Source organism: Castor canadensis, chromosome 6 (assembly GCF_047511655.1).
Source record: "Castor canadensis chromosome 6, mCasCan1.hap1v2, whole genome shotgun sequence".
Lineage (NCBI taxonomy): Eukaryota > Metazoa > Chordata > Mammalia > Rodentia > Castoridae > Castor > Castor canadensis.
Window position 1 is genome coordinate 139,611,411 of NC_133391.1, and position 27,475 is coordinate 139,638,885.

A 27,475-nucleotide genomic window follows, 5' to 3' on the forward strand; every position below is an offset into this window, starting at 1 on the left:
TAATCTGTGCCTTTAGGTAGTAGATAAAAGTCTAATCTGCTGTCTCTCAACAGTACTAGAAGGCCTAGACTGACATAAACCATGCTGCCTAAGGATCATGCTAAATTTTTATTAAGACAGAAAACTGGTTCTTAACATGACTAAAAGCGCTCCAAATTGTAAAGTGTAGCGAGCAACAAAAAGTTCTGATCAGGAAACCTTGAGGTTTATGAAATGGCCTAGGAGTTTGCTTAATGTTGAGGATTCCAAGTTTCTGTGATCACTTTCAACTACGTAATTCTCCTGCCTTTGCTTTACAGGTCTCTGTTTTGAGAACGGTGGGTATGAAGGGGAGAAATGTCTGGGCATCTTGTTTCGGGCAGTGCTTTCCAGGGCTAGATGTGTCCTTGGTGCTGGGACAGCGCCCACCACACAGGCAGGAGGGGCTGGGCCTGCCTGCCCTCAGTTGCAGTCAGCTACCCCGAATGCAGTCGCCTCTTCGCCTCGTGGATATTTAGTAGCCGTGATTAAGTGTTGTAGCTACGTCGTCGTTGTCCACAAGCCCAGCTGCCAACGCTCAGCAGCGTGGGAGCGAAGACGGGTGGCGAAATCCCCACGGGGCGGACTGCAGAGCGTCAGGTCTGCAGCGGTGAAGTGCTCTCCGTCGCCGGCCCTGAGGGACCTACGGACAGAGGTTGGCAACATCAACTGCACACTACTGAGACCCCGAGGGCCCGTGCGTCCAGCGCTGGGGAGGCCCCACCTCTTGGTCCCAGATTCCCGGCCGTCACTTGGCTGCGTCGGGGAGACGTCGGCGGCACAACCCGCAGTCGGCGTCGGCTAAGCCAAGAAACGAACCCTCAGGTTTGAGAGGCGGAGGCCAACACGGCGCCTTCCGCGTCTTACTTGGCGGCCCAGAGGTTGCTTTGTGGAGGAACGAGGGTGAACCCAAGGGACCGTACGAGGACGAGACACCCCGTCTCTCCCCTCGGAGTCCGGCGGGCATCCCGGCATGCTCTCGGCTCGCGTCGCGCGCAGGTGCCGCTCTGGCCGGCTCCCGGCGTCTCTATGGTGCCGGCCGGGGGCGGGGCCTCTGTCCTCCGGGCGGCTCGCGTGTGGGGACATCCGAGGGTGGGTATGACTGAGCGCCGCGGTACTTGCTGAGAGCGAACCGAGTGGAGGCCAAGCTGCGTCCCGAGGGAGGCCGAGGCGGGGTCCACCCGAGACTGCAGTCTGGGAGGTCGGGGTTGCGGGTGGGGAGTGCGTGTGGGAGGGCAGGCGCGCGGGAGTCCGCAGGGTATGCGTGACCCGCGGGTGGGCTCCACCCCGCAGCCCCGGCGGCTCCTGGGCCCCGCGGGCCTCCGCTGGCGTTGCCTCGCCCGGGGCAGGAGTCGGCCCGCGAGCCCACTGCCATGCTTCAGAGGTGGACGCGCTGTGGCTCCCCGGGTTCCTAGCGGCTTCAGTGCTGTGTGACACCGCTGCTGCCTGCAAACACCAGGGCTTCCTGCTCCAGTTTTGACATTCTAAAAGTTACTGCATCACTCCATCCTCAGAAAAGCACGACTTGGGAATTTGGAATTTGAAACGTATTGAAATTCATAGTTGTATGTTTTATTTGTAGGGGTCGTAAGCACTAAACATTTCATGTGCAGAGAACTCAGATGGCTATAAAGTTTCAGGAAAGAGAGCAACATTTGTGTTTCCACACTTTGCGACTTATCCACATTAGATTTGGCATCCAGGTCATCGCGGTGGCTCACACTTGTAATCCTAGCTACTCGGGAGGCAGAGATGAGGATTGTGGTTGGAGGCCAGCCCCAGAGCATTTAGAAGATCCCCATCTCAACCAATGACTGGGCAAGGTGGGGCAAATCTGTGGTTTCAGCTACTGCAGGAAGCACAAATAGGAGGATTGAGATCTTGACTGGCCCAAACATAAATCCTGTCTCAAAAATAAGCAATGCAAAAGGGGCTGGCACAGTGGCTCAAGCTTGCAAAGCCCAGAGTTCAACCAAAACTACTTTAATCTCTAGGACAGGGGCCTCAGTGACCCCAGAACCTCCCACTAGGCCCCACCTCTTAAAGGTCCAACCTCCTCCCAATAGCCTCTGAGAGGTAGGGACCGAGCCTCCAAACAGATGAACCTTTGAGGAACACCCAACTCGTATCCAAACCATAGCAGTGCCCTCGTCAGAGACAATAAATGATAGAGGAATACAGTTATTAAATTTCTCTTTCTCACACTCAGAATCTATGCCAGAGAAGTTAAATATCTGCAGTAGTAGTTTGAATGAAATAGATGCCAGAAATGTGTTCACCAAACAAATCCTTTTAATAAATTTTGGTTTTTGCTTGTACTGCCATTGTTTTCTGTTCCATGCACTTAAGAACTCCCAACTGACAACAGGAGCTGTGTTAAGTAATAGTTCATTCCTCTACCGATTTGAATTTATGCACACATTCCCCCAATTATACACGTTCATGGTCTGGTTCAGAACTTTGTATTTACCTTGAAGAACTCACATTACTGTGTCTTTTCAAAAGTTTATTAGCATTTACTCTTTGAAATAAAATTTAGAAAAAGAAAATCCTTTGTTGATTTTAATTAGAATCAATTTTTAATTTGTAGAATAATTTGAAGGGAATAATACCATCCATATTATCTTGTGCAATAAAATGCCATAGCCTGTGTATCAGTTAGATTCCATCAAAGAAGCAGAGCTGTTTTGCATGCTAAAGAAAAAGGGAGACCTTACAGAATCATGGGAGCTGGTAATGCAGCCTGTGTAGGCTGCTGCCTCTGGGTTTATAGTTCAGCTCAAAGTTGCTTCTGATCAGCTAGGCTAGCAGGGATACTGGATGCAAATGGAAGCAAAGACAAACTGAAACCTTTGGGAATAAAATGGAACCCTAGTTAGCATCTCACCAACTCCAAATTTGATGTTTTGGGTAACTTGCAGGAGAGGCTGACTCTGGACCCTGGAGCTGCACACCACACAGGCCCAGTATTTGGAGAAACTGAAGGAAGATTTGGTGGTAGTACAAGCTGCAGGTCCACCTGCTTCCCCAAGCCAATGAGGTGAGCTAACAGACCAGCAAGAACATGTGCATGTTCTGCAGAATGTGTTCATCGACCATCAGACCAAAAAAACACGGCTGCTGCTTCATTTGTGCTTTCCAAATCACATGCAGAATGTCTCCTGCAGCCAGCACCACGCAGAACTACACAGGAAGGAAAATTTGAGAACTATAATTCCAATGTAGCTGAGTTAACATAGTACAAAGACATGAGAACTCTAGTCAATTACTTTTTATTTTATGAATTTGTTTTTAGTGGTTGGGAAATGTCACTTTGTAGTTCTTAATGTTTAGTGAACATAAAAATTATCTGGTATGTGTACTTGCTAAAAATGCAAATTCCCTAAAAATGAAAGACTATAAAATAGGTACAGTGTAGGGAGGGTACCTGTGGGTGAAGGGAGAATGGAGGAGATGAAGGTGAGGAAATATGGTTGATGGACTTCATATACATATGCAAAATTTGGAACATGAAACTTCTTGAAATTGCTTTTATGTGCAGCAGGGAGGAGTTTTGGGGGAGAGGGAAGGTGGAGCAATATAACCAAAGTATAATGTAAGGCTGTTGGGAATTGACACAATGAATCCCCTTGTGCAATGAATATATGCTAATAAAAATTAGAAAAATAAAAAAATAGAGCTATCACATGAAGACAAAAAAACTGCAAGTTCCCAGACATAGATGTTATATTTTACTAAATGCCTTTTAAGAACTGTATTTAATACAATACTTACTGCATAACAGACATGATGTGTGATAATTTTTCATTGGTTTTTTTCAACACATGTATTTAGCACCCATATTTGCTGAGGGTATAGTGAACAAAGTAGACAAGAGTCCTTGTTTTCTAAGCTTTTTTCTTCTTTCCTGAAATGTTTACAATGCATAAACACTTTGAAAGATAAGCAAATCTTTTTTTTTTTTTTTACTAAATGTTATTATATTTTCCTTTTTTGTGGTAGTGGGGTTTGAACTCAGGGCCTACACCTTGAGACACTCCACCAGCCCTTTTTTTTCTGAAGAGTTTGAGATATGGTCTCAGGAACTGTTTGCCTGAGCTGGCTTGAATCCACGATCTTCCTGATCTCTGCCTCAGGATTACAGGCCTGAGCCATCAGCGCCCGGCATTATAATATCTTTCTTGAACTAGCCACACTTTTCAGCTTAAATTCCAACAGTGTTCAGTTGGTTCTCTTGGATAGGCATTCTTTTCATCTGAAACTAATGTATTTATCTTGGACACCACTGTTTCAGCTTAGTTTGTTTCAGCTAATTAGCCTGCTACATTTTTCTTTTAAATAAAAAGTGATTAACTACATTGCATTGTGGTCAGAGGAGTTAGCCTGCATATTTCCACTTTAGATTTTATTGACTTTCTTTTTTGTGGGTGAGTAGTGATTAATGTGTAGTTAACTTTCATAAATGTTCCATGGACATTTGAAAAGAATTTGTAATCTTTATAGAATTCAAAGTTCTCTGAGTATGAAATAAAATTTTAATTATATTATTCAGATTATCATCCCTACTTTTTTCATTACTTGATTTAATTTATATATTTTGCTGTTAGTGTTTGATAAGTAAACATCTTATATATATTTTTATGTGTCCTTGTATAATGTTTATCCTCTTTAGTCCTAATTAATCATTTTATCTTGACATATGTTTGATGTTAATAATTCCACTGTTTTTTACTTTGTTTGTATTTTCCAGACATATTTTCTAATGTCTTTATTTTATATATTATTAAGACTTTTGGTTGAAGTGTTTTCTTATTAACAGTAACATAGTAGATATTTCTGGTGTCTGTCTCTTTATAGAGAAATCTAACACATTCACATTCTTGTTGTATTTATATTTGATATATTTTTGGTCACTACTGCTTTTATTGGGGGGGAGGTGCAGGCGTTTCCTTCTTAAGGTTTTCTTCTTTCTGTTTTTTATTCCTTTTTTAAATTTTCTCTTTCTGTATTGATCAAGTTTTCTTATTTGTCCCTCATAGAGATTTAGTAGTGTTCCTCAATCACTCGTCTATCATACTTGATGTTAAAATTTCTTGGCAAAGCTTTTAAAACTTAGGATTGGTACAAAGGTGCCACAGTCTGTATGCTTGGAATCATGCAGCGTTATCCTGGCCTCCCAAGCACTGCACTGTCACCCTGCAACACACAGAGCCTAGGCTTGATCATTGCATTGTCTTTTGCAGATAACTGTGTTTTGTTGTTAGGGTGTTGTGTTGATTTTTTCTTTTTAACTTGAAAACTCTTAAGGACTTTCTCTTTGTTTTTGGAATTTATTTTTTTCTCTCACTGTCCAATTCTTTTGTCTTTTATTTCTGCCATAAGCTGTGGAAAATTCCTTGAAAATGCTATTTACTAAACTTTTTTGGCAGTGCTGAGGTTTTGAACTCAGGGCCTTGTGCTTGCTAGGCACATGCTCTACCACTTGAGCCACACCTCCAGCCCTTTTTCTTTAGTCATTTTTCAAGAAGGTCTTGTGTTTTTGCCAGCCTCAGAGCTCTGTGTTCCTATGCATAGTCTTCCATCTATCTGGGATCACAGGAGGGCACCACCACACCTGTCTTATTGGTTGAGATGATGTCTCACTAACATTTTGCCAGATCTAGCCTCAAACCATGATCCTCCTGATCTTTACCTCCTGAGTAGTTGGGATTACAAATATAAGCCACTGTACCTGGCCCACTAATTACATTTTGAAGCATTCATTCTACTATACATTGCTTCAGTTTGACTTTTTAGTTGGGCAGTTTTTCTTCTCCGTAATCTCTTGTTTTCAGATTGCTCCTTTTCCATGAAAGACTGTTGTTTTTATTGACAATAAAGTGTATTTTCCTAAAGTGCTTTACATGTTTGTTGGAGTATAGTTGACATGTAACTAACCGTAAATACTTAAAATGTACAATTTAGTACATCTGGACATGTATATAAAATATGAACCCTATAATTATCACCACAAAGATAATCACCATATGAATCTCCAGAAATTTCCTTTGCCTTCTCAGCCCTGCCTGCTTCTCCTTCCCCAGACAACCACTGATCTGCTTTTTTTGTCTCTGTAAATTAGGTTGCATTTTCTAGAATTTTATATAAGTGGAATCATACTATGTATTCTTTTTGAAAGCATTTCTAAATGAAAATTTCAGACCTACAGAAAAGTAGAAACAGTACAATGAACTGCACCACATCCACACCTAGACTTAACAATTATCCTAGCATGTGCAAGGCCCTAGGTTCCCTGGCACTGCAAAAGAGGGGAAAGAATCATAACATGTTTCCATGTTTACTTCATTTATTTAATTTTTGAAAAATGATAGATTTTGTTAATTTTTTAATTAATAAACTTTATAAACCTAAGCAGAGTTTTAGGTGTACAGAAAAATTGCGCCAACTCACAGGAAGTGTCCATATATTCCATTCCTCTGTACCCTTTTCCCTTACTATTAACATTTACATTTGTTACAGTTGATGAATCAATATTGATACATTATTATTGACTAAAGTCCATCCTTCACATTAGGGTTCTTGCTTTGTGTTCTACAGTTCTATGGAGTTTATATACTTATTTGTTTTGACTTATTTTACTTAGTATAATTATTTTGATATTCAAAAGGTATATAATGATCTGTGCACAGTTTTTATTGCAGAATGAAAGTTGAGTCACTTTCAATAAATCATTTCATTACTTAGTCTCAGAATTGAGAGAAAATAATAAAAAGCAAAAAAATAAATAAACCCTTCAGGCATCACACAATATTAAAAACTATAGCTGGGCAAATGATTTCAGTCGTCTGTTCCAAGTAATAACTCAGTAAAGAATTATACTTGTATATATACATATCTCAATCAGAGATTTTTTTTTTGTTAGAGATAAATGAAAATGGAATTTGGAGGGAAATGCTGGAGTGGCTTTTAGAAATGAGCTGCAGGAAGTAGGGCAACTCTGAGAACCTTAGATATTGGGCCTAAGGATTTGATGTCCTCATGATCTCATGTTTCTCTTACCTTTTTTCTGTGTTTTGTTAGGATTTTCTTTTCCTAGGCTGTTTCATTTACTGGAGCTCATGACTTCCAAGAAAAAGCTGATCCTATCAGCTCCACTTAGTGAAATTCTGGAAAGGAGTCTGATGGGCTCACCTTGGGTGAACCTCATCACCACATTAGTCATTGTTACTAGGGAGGCAAGAACTCTTAACTGGACAGTTCTGGAGTTTAGTATTGGGATAAACAGTTTTCCCAAAGTACAGGGATATTATTGTCAAGAGTTTGAAAAATAGTTACTGGATACACAGACACAATGGAAGCCCCCTGCTGTATCACATGCATTCTGAGAGAGAAAATTATTTGATGTCTTCCAAGCAACAGATTATAGTCAGGTGTGCTACCTGAAATTCTTCCTCATATGTAACACTATAAGCTGTAGTTTCCACAATGCTTGGATTACATGGCATCCTGATGTAACATGCAAGGCTAACTAGATTTTACAATTTGGCTTAGTGTTTGTAGAATTATTGCTGACATTGATTTAAGTATTATATGGCAGTCCACAATCTCCATTGATACTTTTCTCTGCTTCCTATTTTAGAGTACGGGGGATGAAAAGAAGAAGAGACTGTTCATTCCTAATGGCTTTAAGTATATACTGACATATTGTTTATGATGGCATCTGAAATGGACAAGACTCGTGCCTTGCTCCAGTCTTGTAGCACTGAATCTATTATTTCCAGCCTTGGTCTGGGGATATTTTGCATGGTAGCAGACAAGCTTCTTCAGTTTTCCATAATTCATCAAAGTGAATGGCTTCGCTCCCTCTCTGATAATGCCATTCACGGTGTGATTGGCATGTGGTCATGGGCGATAGTCATTGGAATCAAGAAGAAGGCTGATGTTGGAGAAATCATTTTAGCTGGATTTTTAGCCTCTGTTATTGACATAGACCACTTTTTTCTAGCTAAATCGCTGTCTTTAAAGGTAAGAAACATGTTTAACTTTCCTGCTCTGTCTTTTAGTTTCTTTTGCACTGTTATACTGATCTTCATTGTCATTATTTAGAGTTAGAGAGGATTACTCTTATTTTAAAATAAGAAAGTCCATTGATTCAACTTCTTGATCACATTGTACTTCCTTAAAGGTGCACACAGATATGCTGTTAATCACATTGTTTGCCATCACAAGGTGCTAGGGATAAACAAAGAATAAGGACCCACTAATTTTACCTGAGAAGTTCAGTGCTGGCTTGCAGAGTATATTAGCAAATTGGTTTAAATGAATTGGCATCGTATTCAGGGCTGCCCTTGTTATTTTTGAGTCAGTGTTCTTTCTTCAGGACTACACTTAAATTTCCCCACTTATTCTTTATGTTTTTACAGTTAGTATGTGCAATGAAAGTCGAATAATTTTATGATTATCTGTCTGGGGTAATGACTTAAAAGGATTCATTCCTCCAGTCCCTCTTGGGGCCAACGGCACACATTTCAACAGTGTGGCTAGAACACGATTCCTAGTGGATAACCTGAAGACTTTCTTTGAGGCACTCAGGAGTTTAGCTGTGCAGTGACCTGTCTCACAAATAAACTAAAGATGGTGGTGCAGATAATATTTTCTAAATGTTAGGAGACTTGCCTAACTTTTGCACGTGTAAGTAAACTTTTCAGGATAGAGATACAGACTGACAGAGCAAGAATTTTGTCTGCTTTGTAAGCCACTGGTCTGGAACAGCACCTGGCTCACCTAGTAAGTAGCTTCAGTAAGTATTTGCTAAACAGATGATAAATTATCACTTCTTTTGTTGGCCAAGTGCCAGGTATTTGTCAGAAGTGGCCTCCCTTATTAAGAATTGCAATCAGTAAGGAATCAGTCATTACTGATTAAGACAAATTTTTACTTTTTGCTTTAAGTGAAGACACCATAACATTTTGCTTAAGATTAGAATCAGAAGACTTGAGTGAATCTTCGTTGTGTGGTGTCAGTAGAGCCCTGTTCTTTTAAGTTTCAATTTCTTCATCACAAAATATGGATTATACTATTTTTTACCTTGTGGTGGTGTTGTGAGACTTCAGTGGGCATGTTAAATGATATACCCTGGTAAAATGTTAGCAGAGATTTGGATAAGCTATAAAGCATTATAAAAAATGTGATCATAAATGCATCAGTCTAGAATTTACCCTGATGTAGCTTTTAAAAGCATTGGGTTGTGTGGTATTTTTTAAAAATTCGCTTAGAAGTACTTCTGATATTAAAGAATTTATGAGCCACAGAATCAAATGAACCCAGTACCAACTTCCAGCACAACATGGGGAATTTATTTTTCTGAGTCTCAGTGTCCTTCACTGTAAAATACTTCCTACCTCAAAGGGCTGTTGTAAAGATTAAATGAGATAATGGACCAAAAGTTCACTAATATTGGACCTTATTTTTTTCCTTTATTGTTGTGCTAGGACAGGATACATTATGGCATTTACAAAAGTTCTTACAATGTATCAGACATATCATACTTGAGCTGATCCCTCTTCTGCTCTCCTTTATCTCCCCACCCCATTCCTGGAATGGTTTCAGTGGAATCATTTTTCTACTTACATACATTTCTACATATTTTTTGCACCAGATTCACCCTCCTGCCCCCTTTTCCCACCACCTTCCCCCTCTGACTGGTACCACCACTTACCCCTTCCCCCCCTGTTCCAGGGTAAGTACCTGTTCTGTCCTCCTGTTCTCCTGTTCTCTGATTTTGTAGAAGAAAAAAGGAAAAAAATGACATTTATGCTTGTTTGAGATAAAGGTAACTATGCATGGAGTTTCCTTGTATGTATGTTTTATAACCCCAATTGGTTCATCTCCTCTAATTTTCTTCATTCTACCTTAGTCCCTTTCTTATGGTGGTTTAGTGCATCCTAGGACTAAAATTGTTTTCTTTCAGTGCTCGAAATACCTCACTTCATGCCCTTCTTACTTTTAAGGTTTCTGTTGAGAAATCTGATGTTATTTTGATGAGTTTACCTTTATATGTTTTTTTATTTTTCCATCTTACAGCCTTCAATATTCTGTCATTGTTCTCTGTGCTAATTGTTTTAACGAAAATATGCTGTGGAGAAATTCTATTTTGGTAATGTCTGTTTGGTGTCCCAGAAGCTTCTATACCTGAATGGGCATCTCTTTCTCAAGATTTGGGAAATTTTCAATTATTTTGTTGACTATATTATGTATACCTTTGGCTTGCATCTCCTCTCCTTCTTCAGTGCCCATGATTCACAGGCTCGGTCTTTGATGGAATCACTGAGTTCTTTAGTATTCCTTTGGCAGCTCTTGAGTCTTTTTGTCTAAGAATTCTTCTGTTTCTTCTTTAATGTCTGTTTTGTCTTCAAGCCCTGGAATTCTGTCTTCCACTTGTTCTAGTCTGTTGGAGTGGCTTTCAACTGTATTTTTTATTTAATTTAAGCAACTATTTATTTCCAGGATTTATAAGTTTGATTATTTTTTTTCTGAGGTTTTATACCTTTGTTAAACTCCTCTTTAATATCTTCTGGTGCCTTCTTTATTTCATATCTCTCTCTTTTTTTTTAATTTCCTTAGTTTCATTTTGGAATTTGTTGAAGTCCTCTCAAAGTTCAGTTAGTTGTTTCTAAGTCTTAAGTTTTTTATTTGTGTTGTCTTGTATTCTTTGTTTTTGTATGTTCTCTTAGCTTCTCTTGAGGTGCCTCCATGAGTTCCTCTGTGAGCTCCTTTTTGAGATCCTCTTTGAGCATCTCTTTGCAGCCCTTGTTGAGCTCATTTTAAAACACTTTTTTCTTTATTCATTTATTCCTATGTGCATACATTGTTTGGGCCATTTCTTCCCCCTGCCTCCCACCCCCTCCTTCTCCCCTAAAATCCCCCTCACTTCCAGGCAGAACCTGTTCTGTCTTCTTCTTCAATTTTGTTGAAGAGAAGACATAAGCAATAATAAGAAAGACATAGTGTTTTTGCTAGTTTGAGATAAGGAAAGCTATACAGAGCAATTCCTAGCATTGCTTCCATGCACATGTATATTACAACCTGAATGGATTCATCTCTACCAGACCTTTTCACTACTTCCCAGTCACCTTCCCATATTGACCGCTGTCATTTTAAGGTTACTGTATTAGCTCCTCTGCAGTGGGCACATTAAACACTTTCAAGTTTTGGGTTTCCTGCCTTTCCCTACTCCTCCTGTATGTGTTCTCCCCTTAGTGTGTGACCCGTGTCTAATAATGTTACTGCATTTGTTTTAGTTGTCAAGTCTCCATATAAGAGAGAGCATACAATTTTTGGCTTTCTGAGCCTGGCTAACTTTGCTGAAGATGATGTTCTATGGTTCAATCCATTTACTTGAGAGTTATAAGATTTCATTCTTCTTCATGGCTGAGTAAAATTCCATTGTGTATAAATACCTCATTTTCTTAATCCATTCGTCAGTAGTGGGGCATCTTGGCTGTTTCCATAACTTGGCTATTGTAAATAGCGCTGCAATAAACATGGGTGTGCAGGTGCCTCAGGAGTAACCCAAGTCGCATTCTTTGGGTATATCCCTAGGAGTGGGATTGCTGGAACATATGGCAGATGTATGTTTACTTTTTAAAGAAGCCTCCATATTGTTTTCCAGAGTGGTAGTACTAGCTTGCATTCCAACCAGAAGTGTATGAAGGTTCTTTTTTCCCCAACATCCTTGCCAGCATTTGTTGTTGATAGTGTTTCTGATGATAGCTATTCTAAAAGGGGTGAGGTAGAATCTTAGTGTGGTTTTGATTTGCATTTCCTTTATGGCCAGAGATGGTGAGCATTTTTTCATGTGTTTTTGGCCATTTGAATTTCTTCTTTTGAAAAAGTTCTGTTTAGTTTAGTTGCCCATTTCTTTATTGGTTCATTGATTTAGGGAGAGTTTAGTTTTTTGAGCTCCCAGTATATTCTGGTTATCAGTCCTTTGTTTGATGTGTAGCTGGCAAAAATTTTTGCCCACTCTATGGGTGGTGTCTTCAGTTTAGAGACCATTTTTTTTTGTTTTTGTGCAGAAGATTTTTAATTTCATAGAGTCCCATTTGTCCATCCTTTCTCTTGGTTGCTGAGCTTCTGGGGTTCTATTGAGGAAGTCCTTGCTATACCTATTGCTCCCAGAGTATTCCCTGCTCTTTTCTGCACTAGCTTCAGAGTTTTGGGTCTGATATTAATGTCCTTGATCCATTTTGAGTTGATACTAGTCCAGGGTGATAAACATGGATCTAGTGTCAGTTTCTGCGGGCAGATAACCACTTTTCCCAGAAACATTTGCTGAAGAGGCTGTCTGTTTTTCATCATATGTTTTTGGTGCCTCTGTCAAAAATAAGGTGGGCATAGTTGTGTGGATTCATATCCAGGTCCTCTATTCTGTTCCACTGGTCTTCATACCTGTTTTTGTGCCAGTACCATGCTGTTTTTATTGCTATTGTTTTGTAATATAGTTTGAAGTTGGGTATTGTGATACCTCCAGCATTGCTCTTTTTTCTGAGTATTGCCTTGGGTATTCACGGTCTCTTGTGTTTCCAAATGAACATTAGGGTAAATTTTTCAATTTCTGTGATGAGTGTCACTAGGATTTTGATGGGAATTGTGTTGAACATGTAGATTGCTTTTGGTAGTATAGCCATTTTTACTATGTTGATTCTACCAATCCATATGCATAGGGGATCTTTCCACCTTCTGTAGTCTTCCTCAATCTCTTTCTTCAGAGGTTTGTAGTTCTTTGTAGATTTGTTAAGCTTACTCCTAGGTATTTGATTTTTTAAGGCTATTATAAATGGAATTGTTTTCATATATTCTTTCTCAATTTGTTCATTGTTAGTGTATAGAAGAGCAATTGATTTTTGTAAGTTGATTTTGTATCTTGCCACCTTGCTGAAACTGTTTTATAGTGTCTAGGAGTTTTTGGGTAGAGTTTTTTGGGTCTCTGAGATACAGGATCATGTTGTCAGCAAATAGGGATATTTTGACAGTTTCTTTACCTGTTTGTATTCCTTTTATTTCTTCTTCTTGCCTAATTGCTCTTGCTAGGAATTCCAGGACTATGTTGAAAAGGAATGGGGATAGTGGGCACCCTTGTCTCATTCCAGCTTTTAGGGAAAATGGTTTCAGTTTTTCTCCATTACGTATGATGTTGGCTATAGGTTTGTCATATATAGCCTTTATAATGTTGAGGTACATTCCTTCTGTTCCTACTTTTCTTAGAGCTTTTATCATGAAGTAGTGTTGGATCTTATCAAAGGCCTTTTCTACATCTATTGAAATGATCAATTGGTTTTTGTCTTTGCTTCTATTAATGTGCTGTATTACATTTATTGATTTGCATATGTTGAACCACCCCTGCATCCTTGGGATGAAGCCAACTTGGTCATGGTGAATGATCTTTCTGATATGTTGTTGGATTCGGTATGCCATTATTTTTTTGAGGATTTCTGCATTGATGTTCATTAAGGAGATTGGCCTATAGTTCTCCTTTTTGGATGTGTCATTGTCTGGTTTTGGGATGAGTATAATACTGGCTTCATAGAATGAGTTAGGCAGTGTTCTTTCCCTTTCTATTTCGTGGAACAGTTTAAGAAGAGTTGGTATTAGTTCTTTAAAGGTCTGGCAGAATTCAACAGAGAATCCATCAGGTCCTGGACTTTTCTTTTTTGGGATAATCTTTATTGCTGCTTCAATTTCATTTCATATTATAGAGCCTCTTGGTTCAATTTTAGATGGTCATAAGTATCTAGGAATTTGTCCATTTCTTCAAGATTTTCAAATTTATTGGAATATAGGTTCTCAAAGTAGGAATATAATTGGTTCTCTGATGGTTCCCAGGATTTCCATGGTGTTTGTTGTTATCTCCCCTTTTGCATTTCTGATTTCACTGATTTGGGTTTTTTCTCTCCTCATTTTAGTCAGATTTGTCACGGGTCTGTCAATCTTGTTTGTTTTTTCAAAGAACCAGCTTTTTGTTTCATTCATTCTTTGTAAGGGTTTTTGGTCTATATTTCATTAATTTCAGCCCTTATTTTTATTATTTCTCTCCTGCTTGTTTTGGGTTTTGCTTGTTCTTGTTTTTCTAGGAGTTTGAGATGCAGCATTAGGTCACTGATTTGAGATCTTTCTGTCCTTTAATATATCCACTCATGTCTATAAACTTTCCTGTCAGGACTGCCTTTGCTGTGTCCCATAGGTTCTGGTAGGTCATGTTTTCATTTTCATTAACTTCCAGGTACCTTTTAATTTCCTCTTTTATTTCATCAATGACCCACTGATCATTGAGCAATGTGTTGTTCAGCTTCCAATTGTTTGCATGCTTTCTAATTTTTTTTATTCATTTATTCACATGTTCATACATTGTTTGGGTCATTTCTCCCCCCTGCCCCTACCCCCACCCTCTCCCTCTACTGTTGTTTTTGTTGTTGAGTTCTAGTTTTAATGCATTATGATCTGATAGAATGCATGGGATTATTTATGTTTTCTTATATTTTCTGAGGCTTTGTGCCCTAAGATACAATCAATTTTGGAGAAAGTTGGGCTTTCTCCAAAAAAAAAATGGAGAAAAAATTCTTCTCATGGGCTGCTGAGAAGAATGTTTATTGTGTGGATGTGGGATGAAATATTCTGTAGACATCAGCTGGGTCCATTTGATCTGTGGTGTGATTTAGTTCTAGAATTTCTTTATTGATTTTTTTGTTTGGATGACCTATCTATTGGTGATAAGGGGTATTAAAGTTTCCCACTATCACTGTGTTGGAGTCTATATGTGCTTTTAAGTCCTTCAGAGTATGTTTGATGAAATTGGATACACTGATGTTGGGTGCATATAGGTTGATAATTGTTATTTCCTTTTGGTGTATTTCTACTTTTATTAGTATGGAGTGTCCTTTATCTCATTTGATCATAGTTTGAGGTCTGCTTTGTCTGAGGTGAGTATTGCTACTGCTGCCTGTTTTGGGGGGCCATTGAGTTGGTAAAACTTCTTCCAGCCTTTCACCCTAAGCCAGTGTTTGTTTCTGTCAAGGAGATGGGTCTCCTGTAAACAAACGATTGTTGGAGCTTCCTTTTTAATCCAGTTTGCCAAGCAGTGTCTTTTAATGGGGCAGTTGAATCCATTGACATTCAGTGTTAATATTGATAGGTATGTGGTGATTCCTGTCATTTAGTTGTTTTTGTTGTTTAAGGGTTTGATTGTATGTAGCTGAATCAATGTTACTCTGATTCCTTGTCTTTTCTTCTCCTATGGTTTGATACTGCTTGTCCTCTTGTGGTTTTGTTTGCTTTCATTTTCTGTGTGCAGAATTCCTTCAAGAATCTTTTGTAGTGGTGGTTGGGTGGTCATATATTGTTTTAGTTTCTGCTTATTGTGGAAGGCTTTTATTGCTCCATCTACTTTGAATGATAGTTTTGCTGGGTAGAGTATCCTAGGGTTGAAGCTACTTTCATTTAAGTGCCTGGAATACCTCACTCAATGCCCTTCTTAAAGTTTTCCATTGAGAATTCTGCTGTGATGTTGATGGTTTATCTTTTATGTTATTTGTTTTTTCTTTCTTACAGCCTTCAATATTTTTCTCTATTCTCTGTGCTTGTTGTTTTAATAATAATATGTCATGGGAAGTTCTATTTTGTTCAAGTCTGTTTGCTGTCCTAGAGGCTTCCTGTACCTGAATGGGCATAACTTTCTCTAGATTTGGGGAATTTTTTGGTTTCATTTTATTGAATATATTACAAATCCCTTTTGCTTGCACCTCTTTTCCTTCTTCAATGCCCATGATTCTCAGGTTTGGTCCTTTGATGGAATTGGTGAGTTCTTGCATGTTCCTTTCACAGGACTTGAGTTGTTTCACTAACAGTTCTTCAGTTTTTCCTTTAATTTCCATTTTATCTTCAAGTTTTGAGATTCTGTCTTCAGCTTGTTCTAGTCTGCTGGAATGGCCTTCGCTGTGTTTTGTGTTTCTGTTTCATGCTTTGTTCTGAGGTTTTCCATATCATGGGTCACTTCCTCTTTAATATTGTCTGTTTTCATCTTCAATTTATTTATCTCTTTATAGTGTTCTCTGTTTCACTTTGGTGTTTATTTAGTGCTCCTATGAGTGCAATTGCTTGTTTCTGTGTCTTCTCATATTCCTTATTTTTGGTGTCTTGAAATTTCTTGAGTGCCTCTTGTATGTTTTGGTTAAGTGTGTCTGGTGTCTTCTCCATGAAATTCTCAGTGATTATTTGCAGGATTTCTTCTCTGAGGATGTTTTTGTGGACATTGTTGGGTTCCTTGGTGTTGTTTATCTTTGTTTTGTTGGAGTCCGGAACTGGGTATCCATTTTCTTCATTTCCCTCTGAATCCTGTATTAAGTTATTTTTGGGGGGAGAATGGTTTCCATCCCTTTTTCTTCTTCACATCACTCCACTTGGTTCTGTGCAACTATGTTCTTGATAGGCTATTTGGTGATTCAGGCACCTGTTTTCTTTCCCTTGATTTAATTTTTGTTTCATGGCTGTCTTTGGTTTTTAGATAAGGTGGTGTGCTATTTCTGTCTGTAGTCTGGGTGTAATTTAGTATTAACTGATTCACAGGTTTAATACCTGACCAGTAGTTTATGTGTTATGTAGGAGATCCCTTAGAGGTAATACCTATAAGTAGTGGGAGTTGGGGGGGTTATGTTTGTGATGCTGGCAATAGAAAATTGGGGAATTGGATAGGGTGGAACTAAAGGGGAAGATGGGAAGTGGGGTGAGTGAGTGGGGAAAGCAGTGTGGAGGCTGCTGTTTTTGTGGTCCTTGTGTGTGTTTGGGTATATTTCTGTTGTTGTAGAAGGGGATATTTATGTTAGGGATTGCAGGAGCTAGGGTTGTGTAAAGTTGGTATAGTAGGTTGGTCAGTGGGTGATGAGTGTGAAGGAGGGAGGGGTAGTCTGGTGACAGGTTGGGGGAGAATGGGAGGGGAAGGTGAGGGCTGGGGGAAGAGAGTGGGTGAGTTGGGGCAGAACAAGTTGTTGGAGAGGGAAGAATGGGTTTTATCACAGGAGAGGTAGGGAGAGTGAAGGGGGTGAGAGTAGGGATGAGAGCATGGTGATGGTAAGGTTGATGGTATAGAAAGAGAAAAATAAAGATAAGAGTAAAACACACAATAACAAAACTAACAATAACAATAACAAAGCCAAAGAAATCAACAAACAAAAAACTCCAGGTTCAGGAATTTTAGTCTTAGTTTAAGTTCTGGAGTTACTCCTCTAGCATCCAGTCCTGGTGTTGGCATATAAGCAGAAGCTCTATTATAGTCTCGCCAGGTGATTGTTTTGTGAGCAATGTTTTTTGTTCTTCTGTCTTTTAGCTGTAGCTGCTTGGTCAGCTCCTCCCCCAGTGAGTTGTGGCAGTTTAAGTTTGAATGCTGCCCTCACATTCAGAAGATCAGGTCTGTAGTCCATTGGTTGTCCTGCTTTGGAGGTGGCTGTTCACTGTGCTTGTTTACTGAGGGCTTGTTTCTTTGCCCCACCCCCTGGGGCAGGGTCAGTGTTCTGTCAGTGTTTTATGATGGTTCACTCTTTGTTTTTCAATTTTGCACGGCAGTTTGACTTTGGGTGCTGTGCACTAGCTCAGGAGATGAGTTTTGTGATCCACCACCTGCCCTGCTTCAAGGAGTGGCTTATCACCCATCCACTGTCAACCTTCCTACCTTTCCAGAGTTTGTTTACTGATAGTTCTGCTGAGATTAGCTCCTTGCTCCTCCCCCTTTCTCTGGTGCACTTTCAGTGATCCCACCCCTTCCGCTGAGTGTTAGATTACAGTTTGCTGTTTATTGTTCAGTTTTTTTTGGGGGGGTGTCAGTCTGCCCAGTGGGCTGTGCTGGTTTATCCTGGGGGTGGTAGGGGAATTCTGTGTGACACTTGGTGCTCACCTGTTTGGTCTACCAAATATCTCACAGGCAGGTTTGGAGCCAGTGGTGATGGTGGCAGCAGCCCATTTTCTCAGTGTAACATGGAGTGGAGAAGCTTTCTACAGGCTAGGGGTTCAGGGTGTTGAAGTTTTGATTCTTGTTGGTGCTTTATTTCTGCCAAGTGTGGCTCCAGCATCTCAGAAAGGTTTTGGAGTCACGGAGCTCATGCTGTCTGCTTCCATACCCTAGTCACCATCTTGGCTCCCTCGTTAAGCTCATTGGGTACACTTATCACCATTCTGCTTGGGTCAGTGACAGGGTATTCATTTCCTTCACTTTCCACTAAATCCTTTATTGGATTTTAGTCTTCTGAGGAATTGTATTCTCCTGCCTTCTTCTTCTCCTCATGTTTCTATTTGTGCCATGCTCCTTTGTTATTGATTGGCTAGTTGGGGGTTTTTAATTGCCTATTATCTTTCCCTTGACTTAATTACTATGCTGTGACTGGCTTAGTTGTTAGCTAGGTTAATGTGCAATTTCTGTTCCCTGACCTGGAGGTATAAATTAGCAATAACAAATTCACAGATTCAATGCCAGACCAGTTATTCACATAATATATAGAGAACCCCTTGGTGATATTATCTATAAACAGTGGGAATTGGAGGAATAACAGTTGTTTGAATAGAGATAGATACTTAGGTAAATAAAAAGATGGCATGGGTGAGCAGAAAGGAGGAGATTGGGGGAGGGGTATAAAGTTTGGGGACTATAGGGTATTAGGGCTCTTGTGTTTGTTAGGGTGTTGTTCAGTTGTTAAAAGGGAGGGCACTTGTGTCAGTAATTGCAGAGGAATAAGATGGATGGGGGTAATGTGTAGAGCTGTTATAATAGACTTCAGCAAGTGGTGAGTGTGGAGGAGGTAGGGGCAGTGTGGTGAAAGGTAGGGGGAGGTGAGCAGGGGAAAATGAAGACAGGAGAAAAGAATGGAAGCAAAGGAAAGAAAAAATAGTTGGAGGAAAGTGGGGCAAGAGAAAGCTAAGCAGGTTGATATTTGTACAGAGAGGAAGAGGGAGACAGGTAACAATGGATTGTGGCACAAGAAAAGGAGAGAAAATGAAAAGAGTAAGAATAAAGATAAGAAAATCGTAAAAAATTTTTAAATACTAAATAAAAAAAGGGAGAAATAAAATCAGCTTGCTGAAATCTCTGGACTTACTCCTTTGGCATCAAATCCTTGTACTGGCACTTGCACTGGAGCTTTCTCAGTGTTCCTGTGCCTTCTCAAGGTTGGAATGCTGGGCTGTATGGAAATATATGTAGTCCCTCCTTGTCCACAGCTTTGGGAGGAGTTGGCTTGTGGTGGGTGAGCCCAGTGTTTCCTTGGTGGGCCCTCTGGTGTAGGTGGGATCTCTGAAGTGGTCTGGCCAGGATGCTGGTTTATGAGCAGTCTTGGACTTTTCTGCCCAGAGGGCAAATTGCAATTGAGCTCTATTATCGCTCACTACTAGTTTCTCCAAGGTGGTCAGATATATTTCTGTTGTCACCAGGTGGCAGCTGTGTTACTCCACAGGTACTTTGACTCTGTCAGGTCAGCCCCTCCCCCAACAAGGAGGCCAACTCAGCATTATGCCCCTCCCACCCCAAAGGCTGATTGGCAGCTAACAGTTGTTTTAAGGGTCTGTCACTGAATTTTATGTGCACCCTGTGTGTTTAGTTGGCTCACTTGAGTTATAGTCAAGTGTTTTCTGAAATCGTGGAGTTCAGGATTTCTGCTTCCCTCTGTTATCTGCCATCTTGGATCTCCTGGACCTTATTTTTTAACTAAGTTTTAGGATTTTTTCATTCACTTGCTGTGATTATCAGTAATAAATGTCAAAATTGAATAAGCATTCATGAATCATCTATTCTTCTCCACAATGTAGGGGATGGTGGGTGGAGAAAGGATGGTTAGTAGGTAAAAGGGTGAAGTTGGATAAGAGGAGACACTTCTAATGCTCTGTGCCACAGTAGGGAAATTGTGGTTGATAATAATTAATTATACATTTCAAAATAGCTAGCAGAGAGGATTTTGAATGTTCCCAATACAATGAAATAATGTTTAATATGAACATGCCAATTAGTCTGATCCAAACACCACACTTTGTGTATATGTATTTAAATGTTACAATGTGCCTCACAAACATGTATAATTATTATGTGTTGATTAAAAGTTGAAAAAAAATTGGCAGTACTGAGGTTTGAATTCAGGACCTCACATCTGTTGGGCAATAGATCTACCACTTGAGCCATGCCCCCAGTCCTAAAGACCTCAAAAACTTTAAAAAGCCAAATTACACAAATTATATATTTAGGATATAAATTGTGTTTGTTTTGTGACTTTTCTGAGCAAATAATGGGAAACTTAATTTTTTTTTTCCTTTTTCTTTTATTATTCATATGTGCATACAAGGCTTGGTTCATTTCTCCTCCCTGCCCCCACACCCTCCCTTACCACCCACTCTGCCCCCTCCCTCTCCCCCCCACCCCCTCAATACCCAGCAGAAACTATTTTGCCCTTATTTCTAATTTTGTTGTAGAGAGAGTATAAGCAATAATAGGAAGGAACAAGGGTTTTTGCTGGTTGAGATAAGGATAGCTATACAGGGCATTGACTCACATTGATTTCCTGTGCGTGGGTGTTACCTTCTAGGTTAATTCTTTTTGATCTAACCTTTTCTCTAGTACCTGTTCCCCTTTTCCTATTGGCCTCAGTTGCCTTTAAGGTATCTGCTTTAGTTTCTCTGCATTAAGGGCAACAAATGCTAGCTAGTTTTTTAGGTGTCTTACCTATCCTCACCCCTCCCTTGTGTGCTCTCGCTTTTATCATGTGCTCATAGTCCAATCCCCTTGTTGTGTTTGCCCTTGATCTAATGTCCACATATGAGGGAGAACATACGATTTTTGGTCTTTTGGGCCAGGCTAACCTCACTCGGAATGATGTTCTCCAATTCCATCCATTTACCAGCGAATGATAACATTTCGTTCTTCTTCATGGCTGCATAAAATTCCATTGTGTATAGATACCACATTTTCTTAATCCATTTGTCAGTGGTGGGGCATCTTGGCTGGGAAACTTAAATTTTAATCACTGTGTTTCTAAAACCTTGATTTCATTTTTTACGGGGGGAGGCAGTTCATTGTGACATTTCTGAACAGCCTTATATCGAACTTGATTTCATTTTTAATGCAAAGTATACCTTGTTCACACTTTTATCTTATTTGTTCATATGCTTTTGATATGTGTATTCTGTAGATTTCCCTTGCATTTCCAGTAGACTCTGGATATGTTAAAATATTAAGCAGCTATAAAATTTTGTTTTTCCAAGAAGGAATTGATCCCAGCTACTACTTCTCCCCCTGCCTACCTGTAGGCTGCTTTGAGTCTTCCACGAAGACCTTTCCTTCACTGTTCTACTGTGATACCCATCGCAGCTCTGACCCTGAAGTTTATTATGCACATTTTTAAGCTCAAAGACTCATGGCACTTTCTTCCCTGGATGTTATTTGTATCCTGGACCTCACACCATATCCGAGATGGAATTCGTCATGGCTTGTGGATTTGCCCATTTGGAAAAACTTCTCCATTGCCATTCTGGCTTTATGTAATAATGACATCAACTTTACCCCATATGTGTTCATTTGTTATGTACTTAACAGGGACCAGACAAATGATGCCTTCAAAACCTGGGATTCGTATTGATGTCTGAGGTAACCATATGGCTGTTAGAGAAGCAGATAGGTCAGAGGAGCCAACATTAGAGGGAAGTTTTAAAAATACAGGTATTTACATTGTTATATCCTGAGTCCTCTTGCTCAGGAGGCATGTATAATCTTTTAGAAAGTCATATTTGTTATACTTCTACTTCTCTCTACATGTCACTCTAGTGCAATATTAGAGTTCCATTTAAGCCATGATATATATATATATATATATATAATTTGTCACTTTTGTTTATCTGGCTTTACTAGTAGTTCTGTTGGATTAACATCTAATTAGTTGTCTGGAAGTATACCTATAAAACCATTTCCTGATGAAAATCAAATTTTAGGATGACTAATTTATGGAAAGTTAGCATTATATTTGGAGTCAACATTTTCCTGAGATAACTGAAACAATGAATAAGATGTATGGTGGGAACTAAAATTTAATTTGTAAAATGCTTTATGAATTATGATTGCTGGTAAAATCTGCTTCAGAGCACTTATGATATATCATAACATTCATACAAAACAACAACCAACATTAAATCTAAGTTATGATTTCAGAAATCAGTTTAGGAGATAATTATTGTAACATGTTGACCATCGTTACATTTGCTGAAATAGTATTTTTTGGTGTCTTTACCCAAGAATCTCATGTTACTGGTGTTTTGTTGTTGTTGATTATTTGTTTTATAGTACTGGGGTTTGAACTCAGGACAGCCCCATGTTACTGTTTTAACTGTTCTGAAAAACAACTAAATGCAACAAAATATTTGCTAACAAGTAGCATTAACAAAATACTGATGCTTGGATCATAGTCATAGAATCTGAATTTACACAAAAAAGTAATGACCAGTAATGTTATTTGAAATGTAAACTCCTCTCATTAAAGTTGTTTTAGTTGCTGTCAGTTTGTTTACACATTTCTAAAATACTGTACCAAGGCAGGCATGGTGGTACATCTCTGTTTTCCCAGCCACTTCAAAGGTTTAGGCAGGAGGATTACAAGTTTGAGGCCAGCCTGGGCAACTTAGTGAGACCCTATCTCAAAACAAAATTTAAAGGGTTACGGGTATAGATCAGTGGTAGAGAGTATTTGCCTAGCATGCATGAGGCCCTGGGTTCAATTCCCAGTTCTGAAAATAAAATAAAATCCTAAAATATTGTACCAATTAAATCAATTTTTAAAAATCTGCCTAATGCTGACACAAAAGTTCTTTTGAAATAAAATAGTTTTAGGAAATTTACTTTTTCCTTTGTTCTTTCAGACAGATCTTTTATTAAAATAATTAACCTTTATTACAGAAGAATTAAGTTGCTGTAAATTTGACATTTGCAGTTTCATGTTACTTTGATATTAAAGTCAGTGCCTCAGAGGTACCTGCTTCTCTTTCTGGCATGTGTCATCTACTGTCTTCAGATTTTCTTAGAAATTTGTGGTTTATAATGCTAGTGATCACAGGCTGTATCCTCTGAGAAATGATAGATGCTTCAGAAAGCAATACCTTAACCAACAAATTTTTCTTATCAAGGTAAAGAGAGTTCTGTAAATTGTTAGGAAGATTCACACTCTTTAGAGAAGCAACCTTTTTTCTTATTGTTAAATTGATTGCAATTTGCTGTTTTATAATCTGTTAGAACTTAAATCTATTATTTATTATGTTTTAAGACTAATTGTTATAAATTTGGTTGATATGATCGTAAATATTGTATAATGGGAATAAATTTGATTAGAGATTTTTAAAGGCATCTGATTTAAGAAATCTATGAAAATAAAGTCTATATCTTATATAACTTTTTCTGAGTTATAAAACCCATTACTTTTCTTTCTCCATATTAAACAAGGGACTATCACTAAAATAGAGGGCCTTTTTAAAAAATGTCACTGGCATTTTGAGAGGATTGCCCAGCTTTCCTTTTTTTAGAATGGCAATCCACTTTGCCCATGACTCCTTGCATGAACATTAACCGCAGATTTTGGGGGTGAGTTTATCTCAGTTCCTACCTCTGTCATCAGAAATGTTCCTTCTTTATTAAGTGGTCCCCAAAGGCTGTGACTGTAATGTCTAAGACACCAACTTCCCATGCCACCACCATGTTCTTGCTCCTAGTGAAGGAATTTGTGTAAAGGCAGCATTGTATTTGAAAGAGAATTTTATCTTCTTTGCCTGTCATTTTCTTCATCCTCTACACATCTTCTGTTCATTTACTTTTCTCTTGACTATTTCACTGATCCAACTTACCAGTTTGCTACTTTCTTGAGCTATGTTATTCCTGCTGGCTTTAGGAAAACTTTCACCATTGAACTATTTTCTTTTCATCCACAAATGTTGCCAGTGATAAGATTAGGCTCTAAAAATATGCCATTGTAAAGGAGCTATGAACATCAGGATAACTAAGATAAACTTCAGAGAAGACAGAGCATATAGCACAGGTTTATATGTGAAAGCCCAGGGCATTTTTAATAAGGCCCATGAACATTAATGGGAGTATTTTCTTCTTCTTGCTGTGTAGCTCAGGCCGGCCTTGAACTCATGATCCTCAGCCTCTTAGTGCTGGGATAGCAGGTGTGTACCACCACACCTGTCTTGGATATATACTTTTTATGTTGGGAGTTTCAGTTAATGGACTTTGAGTTTCCCAAAGATACAGACTGATGAATTGAAATTATTCAATTCTGTGTTCTGCCTTCAAATTGAACAAACCCATACTTGTCAACCTACCTTTATAACTTTCAGGAGAACTTCTAGTACATTATGCTTTTTATATCTTGTTCTAAACAAAATATCAGTGTTTTTTTCCTTTTACATTATCTGTATGCATAACATCTGTATATACAAAGTCTGATTTGTGCTATAAGAGTATAAGGTTTACTGGCACCTTGCACAATTTTATGGCAACTAGGCAAACATTAGAATGATAGAGTAGGTGATATTCAACCTCTGGGTATAAAATTCTGTAAAAACCTTTAGATATAACTGTGCCATATTTTAAGTGCAATGGCCTTTTAAGCATAATTATATATATTGTGTTGTATATTAAATTCTCCCTTAAAGGCAAACCTGACCATCTAACAATCCATTTCATATAATTGTACCATATAATCATATTATAAGGAGTATAGCTCACAAATGAGAAATCAGCAATGTCATCTGGTTTGTGGGGGAATATTAGTGACTCTTACTCACTGGTGGCTGGTTTAGGGCTATGCAGAGGTGCAGTGATCAAACACTTTTGAGGACTGTGCTGACTTCTGCTCTGCTGTACAGCTGGATCTCCCTGGAATTGTGCAAGACTGAAAGCAGTTGTGTTTATGCATCATTTGGTGGGCAGTTCCATTGCTTTGGGTATTTTATGCCTTTTTCTAGATGTCAGTACACATTAATGCAGGACAAAGAGGACTTTAATAGGCTTTTTGCCAGTGTGCATCTAGCCACATAATATGTCATGTTATATGATCCTTTATGTACCGACTACAAAATATAATTTGTATATAGCCAGTCAAATAATACCATGAATGTCAAATGGTCAGACAGATTTTCATTTGTTTCCTGTGGTCTCTCTTCTGGGCCCAAATCATAACCTTTAAAGAAAAGGAAATGTTGACCTAAATTTTATTGATGTTCTAAAGCTAGAACCTTTAAGTAAGTAATTTACTAATTACTTATTTCCTGTATGTGATACATGTCTGTTTCATGTGATGAAAGACATATTGACTTAATTCTAATGGAATCTGCAAATGTGGTAAAAGGCTGATTGTAGTATGGTTTTGGAATGAATTTAGAAATAGTTTATGACTGAGATACATTTTACTTCTCAGATCAAGAAATGTTTATTTCTGATTGTTACAAATATTATAATTATTATGTCATAGATTAATGGCAGTGGGAAAGTATTCTTGTAATACCATAAGGGCCCACTGTATGTGCAGAAGCCCTTTTGTCTCAGATCCATGTGAATACCACCATTCCCTGGCCTGTCTTCCACAGCTGACTGCCCATTGTCTTTCAGTGTTGGATCTGGTCTGACAAGCAGAGACTCTGGTGTTTCTCTAGATTCTAAGCTGATTGGTATGGGCTGCTCTCAAGCAATCCAGCTCCTATAGAAGGAGGCTTGGGCTGCAGTCCACTCATTCAGAAAAGGACGCCACCGTTCCTGGGGTATGACACCCAGAGCACATTATTCTGTGAGCTCCTGCTTCTTTCTTGACAAGATATCAATTCCAGTAAGACTGATGAAAACGAACCTCCGGGGATCTTTGAAAGGGTAAAAGTGCTATGAAAGAGTGAGAAGAGAGTATGCCTACCTGGCCTGCTAAGGGATGAGTGGGCATGTGTGCCTCCTGTGTTACTTTTCTTTTGCTGCTGAAACAAGTACTACAAACTCAGTGGTTTAAAACAGGACAAATTTATTATCTTACTGTTTCTAGATGTCAGAAATCCGTCACAGGTCTCAGAAGGCTAAAATCAGCAGGGATGTGATCCATCAGAAGACTAGGGAAGACTGTTTCCTTGCCTTATGCAGTTTTTGGATGTCATTTGTGCTACAGACTGAATTTTATGTCCCCTGGAATTCATACATTGACGCCTAATCCCCACTGTGGGCATTTGGAGGTGGGCCTTTGATAGGTGATTTGGTCATGATGCCAAAGACCTCATGAATGGGAGTAGGACCCTTAGAAAAGGCACCCCAGAGAGCTCCTTCACCCCTTTCACCATGTAAAGTCAGAGTTCTGCAGTCTGCAACCCAGAACAGAGTATTCACCAGAACACGGCCTCCAGAACTGTGAGAAATAAATTTCTGTTGCTTGTAAGCCACAAGATACATGGTACTTTGTTATAGCAGCTGGAACTAAAACAACCTGCATTCCTTGGCTTGTGTCATTTCATTCCGTCTTCAAAGAGCAATAGCAAGTCAATTCCTTTCCACATCGCCTCTCCCTTACCCTTTAGAACAATGTCGCCCTCTGACTACTGCCAGGAAAGGTTGTCATATTTCAGAACTAATGTGATAACATTCAGGGGACTGACGCAGGAGGATCACAAGTTTGAGGCCATCCTGCCTCAAACTAAAAATAACGAACTTGATTAGGTTGGGCACACCTGGATAACCTGCAATAATCTCATGTTAAGGTTGTTTTGTTTTGTTGCGAGTAAAGTAGGAGAGTTTATTGAGATAGAAAAGTGTAAAATGGGAGAGTAGAGCCCCCAGAGTTGGGGGGCCCCCAAGATAGGGTGCTACTCAAGATTTTTAATCACATCTGCAAAGTGTCCTTGCCAGACAAAGTGACCTATTCACAGGTTCCAGGGATTGGGAAGTGGAGATCTTTGGAGGCTGAATGACAGCAACATTTTAGGTCCTCAGGCTTTTGCCACTCTTCATCAAGAGATGAGGTCCATTTTCCCACACTTTCAACCTGCCTGGAACTTTGTGACTGCTTTCTCATATTGAATGCAGCAGAAATGAACCCACAAAATTTCTAAGACAAGTCTTCCTCTGTCTTACAGATTCATGAGTAAAATAAACGCTGTAGTTTGTTAAACCACAAGTACTGGCATAATTGTTATATGGCCTTATTGATTGGAACAGTTTAAAAAGGTTTTTTTAATCCCTGTATTAAAAAAATATACACATAGTGTAAAGTAACACAGAATGCTGGGTACAGTGGCTCAAGCCTGCAATCCCAGCTTGGGAGGAGGTAAAGACAGAGAGGATTGCAGTTCGAGGCCAGTCCTGGTAAAAAGTTTATGAGGCCCCACTTTAACCAATGACTGGTGCCATGGCTCATGCCTATTA

General features: G+C 39.1%; 1 protein-coding gene and 1 non-coding gene across 4 annotated transcripts; one reads left to right on the top strand and one right to left on the bottom strand.

The window, feature by feature from the left end:
* The first annotated feature begins 252 nt into the window (after nt 1-252).
* Nucleotides 253-27,096, top strand: Tmem267 (transmembrane protein 267). 3 transcript variants are annotated; one of them, XM_020185289.2, is made up of 4 exons: nt 253-1,110; nt 2,940-3,058; nt 7,658-8,043; nt 21,349-27,096. In XM_020185289.2, the coding sequence occupies exons 3-4, from the start codon at nt 7,729-7,731 to the stop codon at nt 21,682-21,684; spliced, it is 651 nt and encodes a 216-aa protein (XP_020040878.2). In that variant the 5' UTR covers nt 253-1,110; nt 2,940-3,058; nt 7,658-7,728; the 3' UTR covers nt 21,685-27,096. The 3 variants fall into 3 exon arrangements, with proteins under 3 accessions (XP_020040878.2, XP_073933627.1, XP_073933628.1); XM_074077526.1 differs by having other exon boundaries at nt 253-673; XM_074077527.1 differs by lacking the exon at nt 253-1,110 and adding an exon at nt 1,111-1,219.
* Trnaa-agc (transfer RNA alanine (anticodon AGC)) lies at nt 5,442-5,515 on the bottom strand. The gene has a single exon. It is a non-coding gene; the product is annotated as a tRNA-Ala (tRNA).
* Nucleotides 27,097-27,475: the final 379 nt, after the last annotated feature.

What these genes read in the sequence shown, in the direction of transcription:
- Tmem267 (XM_020185289.2), top strand. Translation starts at nt 7,729, where the DNA reads ATGATGGCATCTGAAATGGACAAGACTCGTGCCTTGCTCCAGTCTTGT. An exon ending in CTAAATCGCTGTCTTTAAAG is followed by an intron (nt 8,044 to 21,348) that starts GTAAGAAACATG and finishes GCCTACCTGTAG; the next exon opens with GCTGCTTTGAGTCTTCCACG.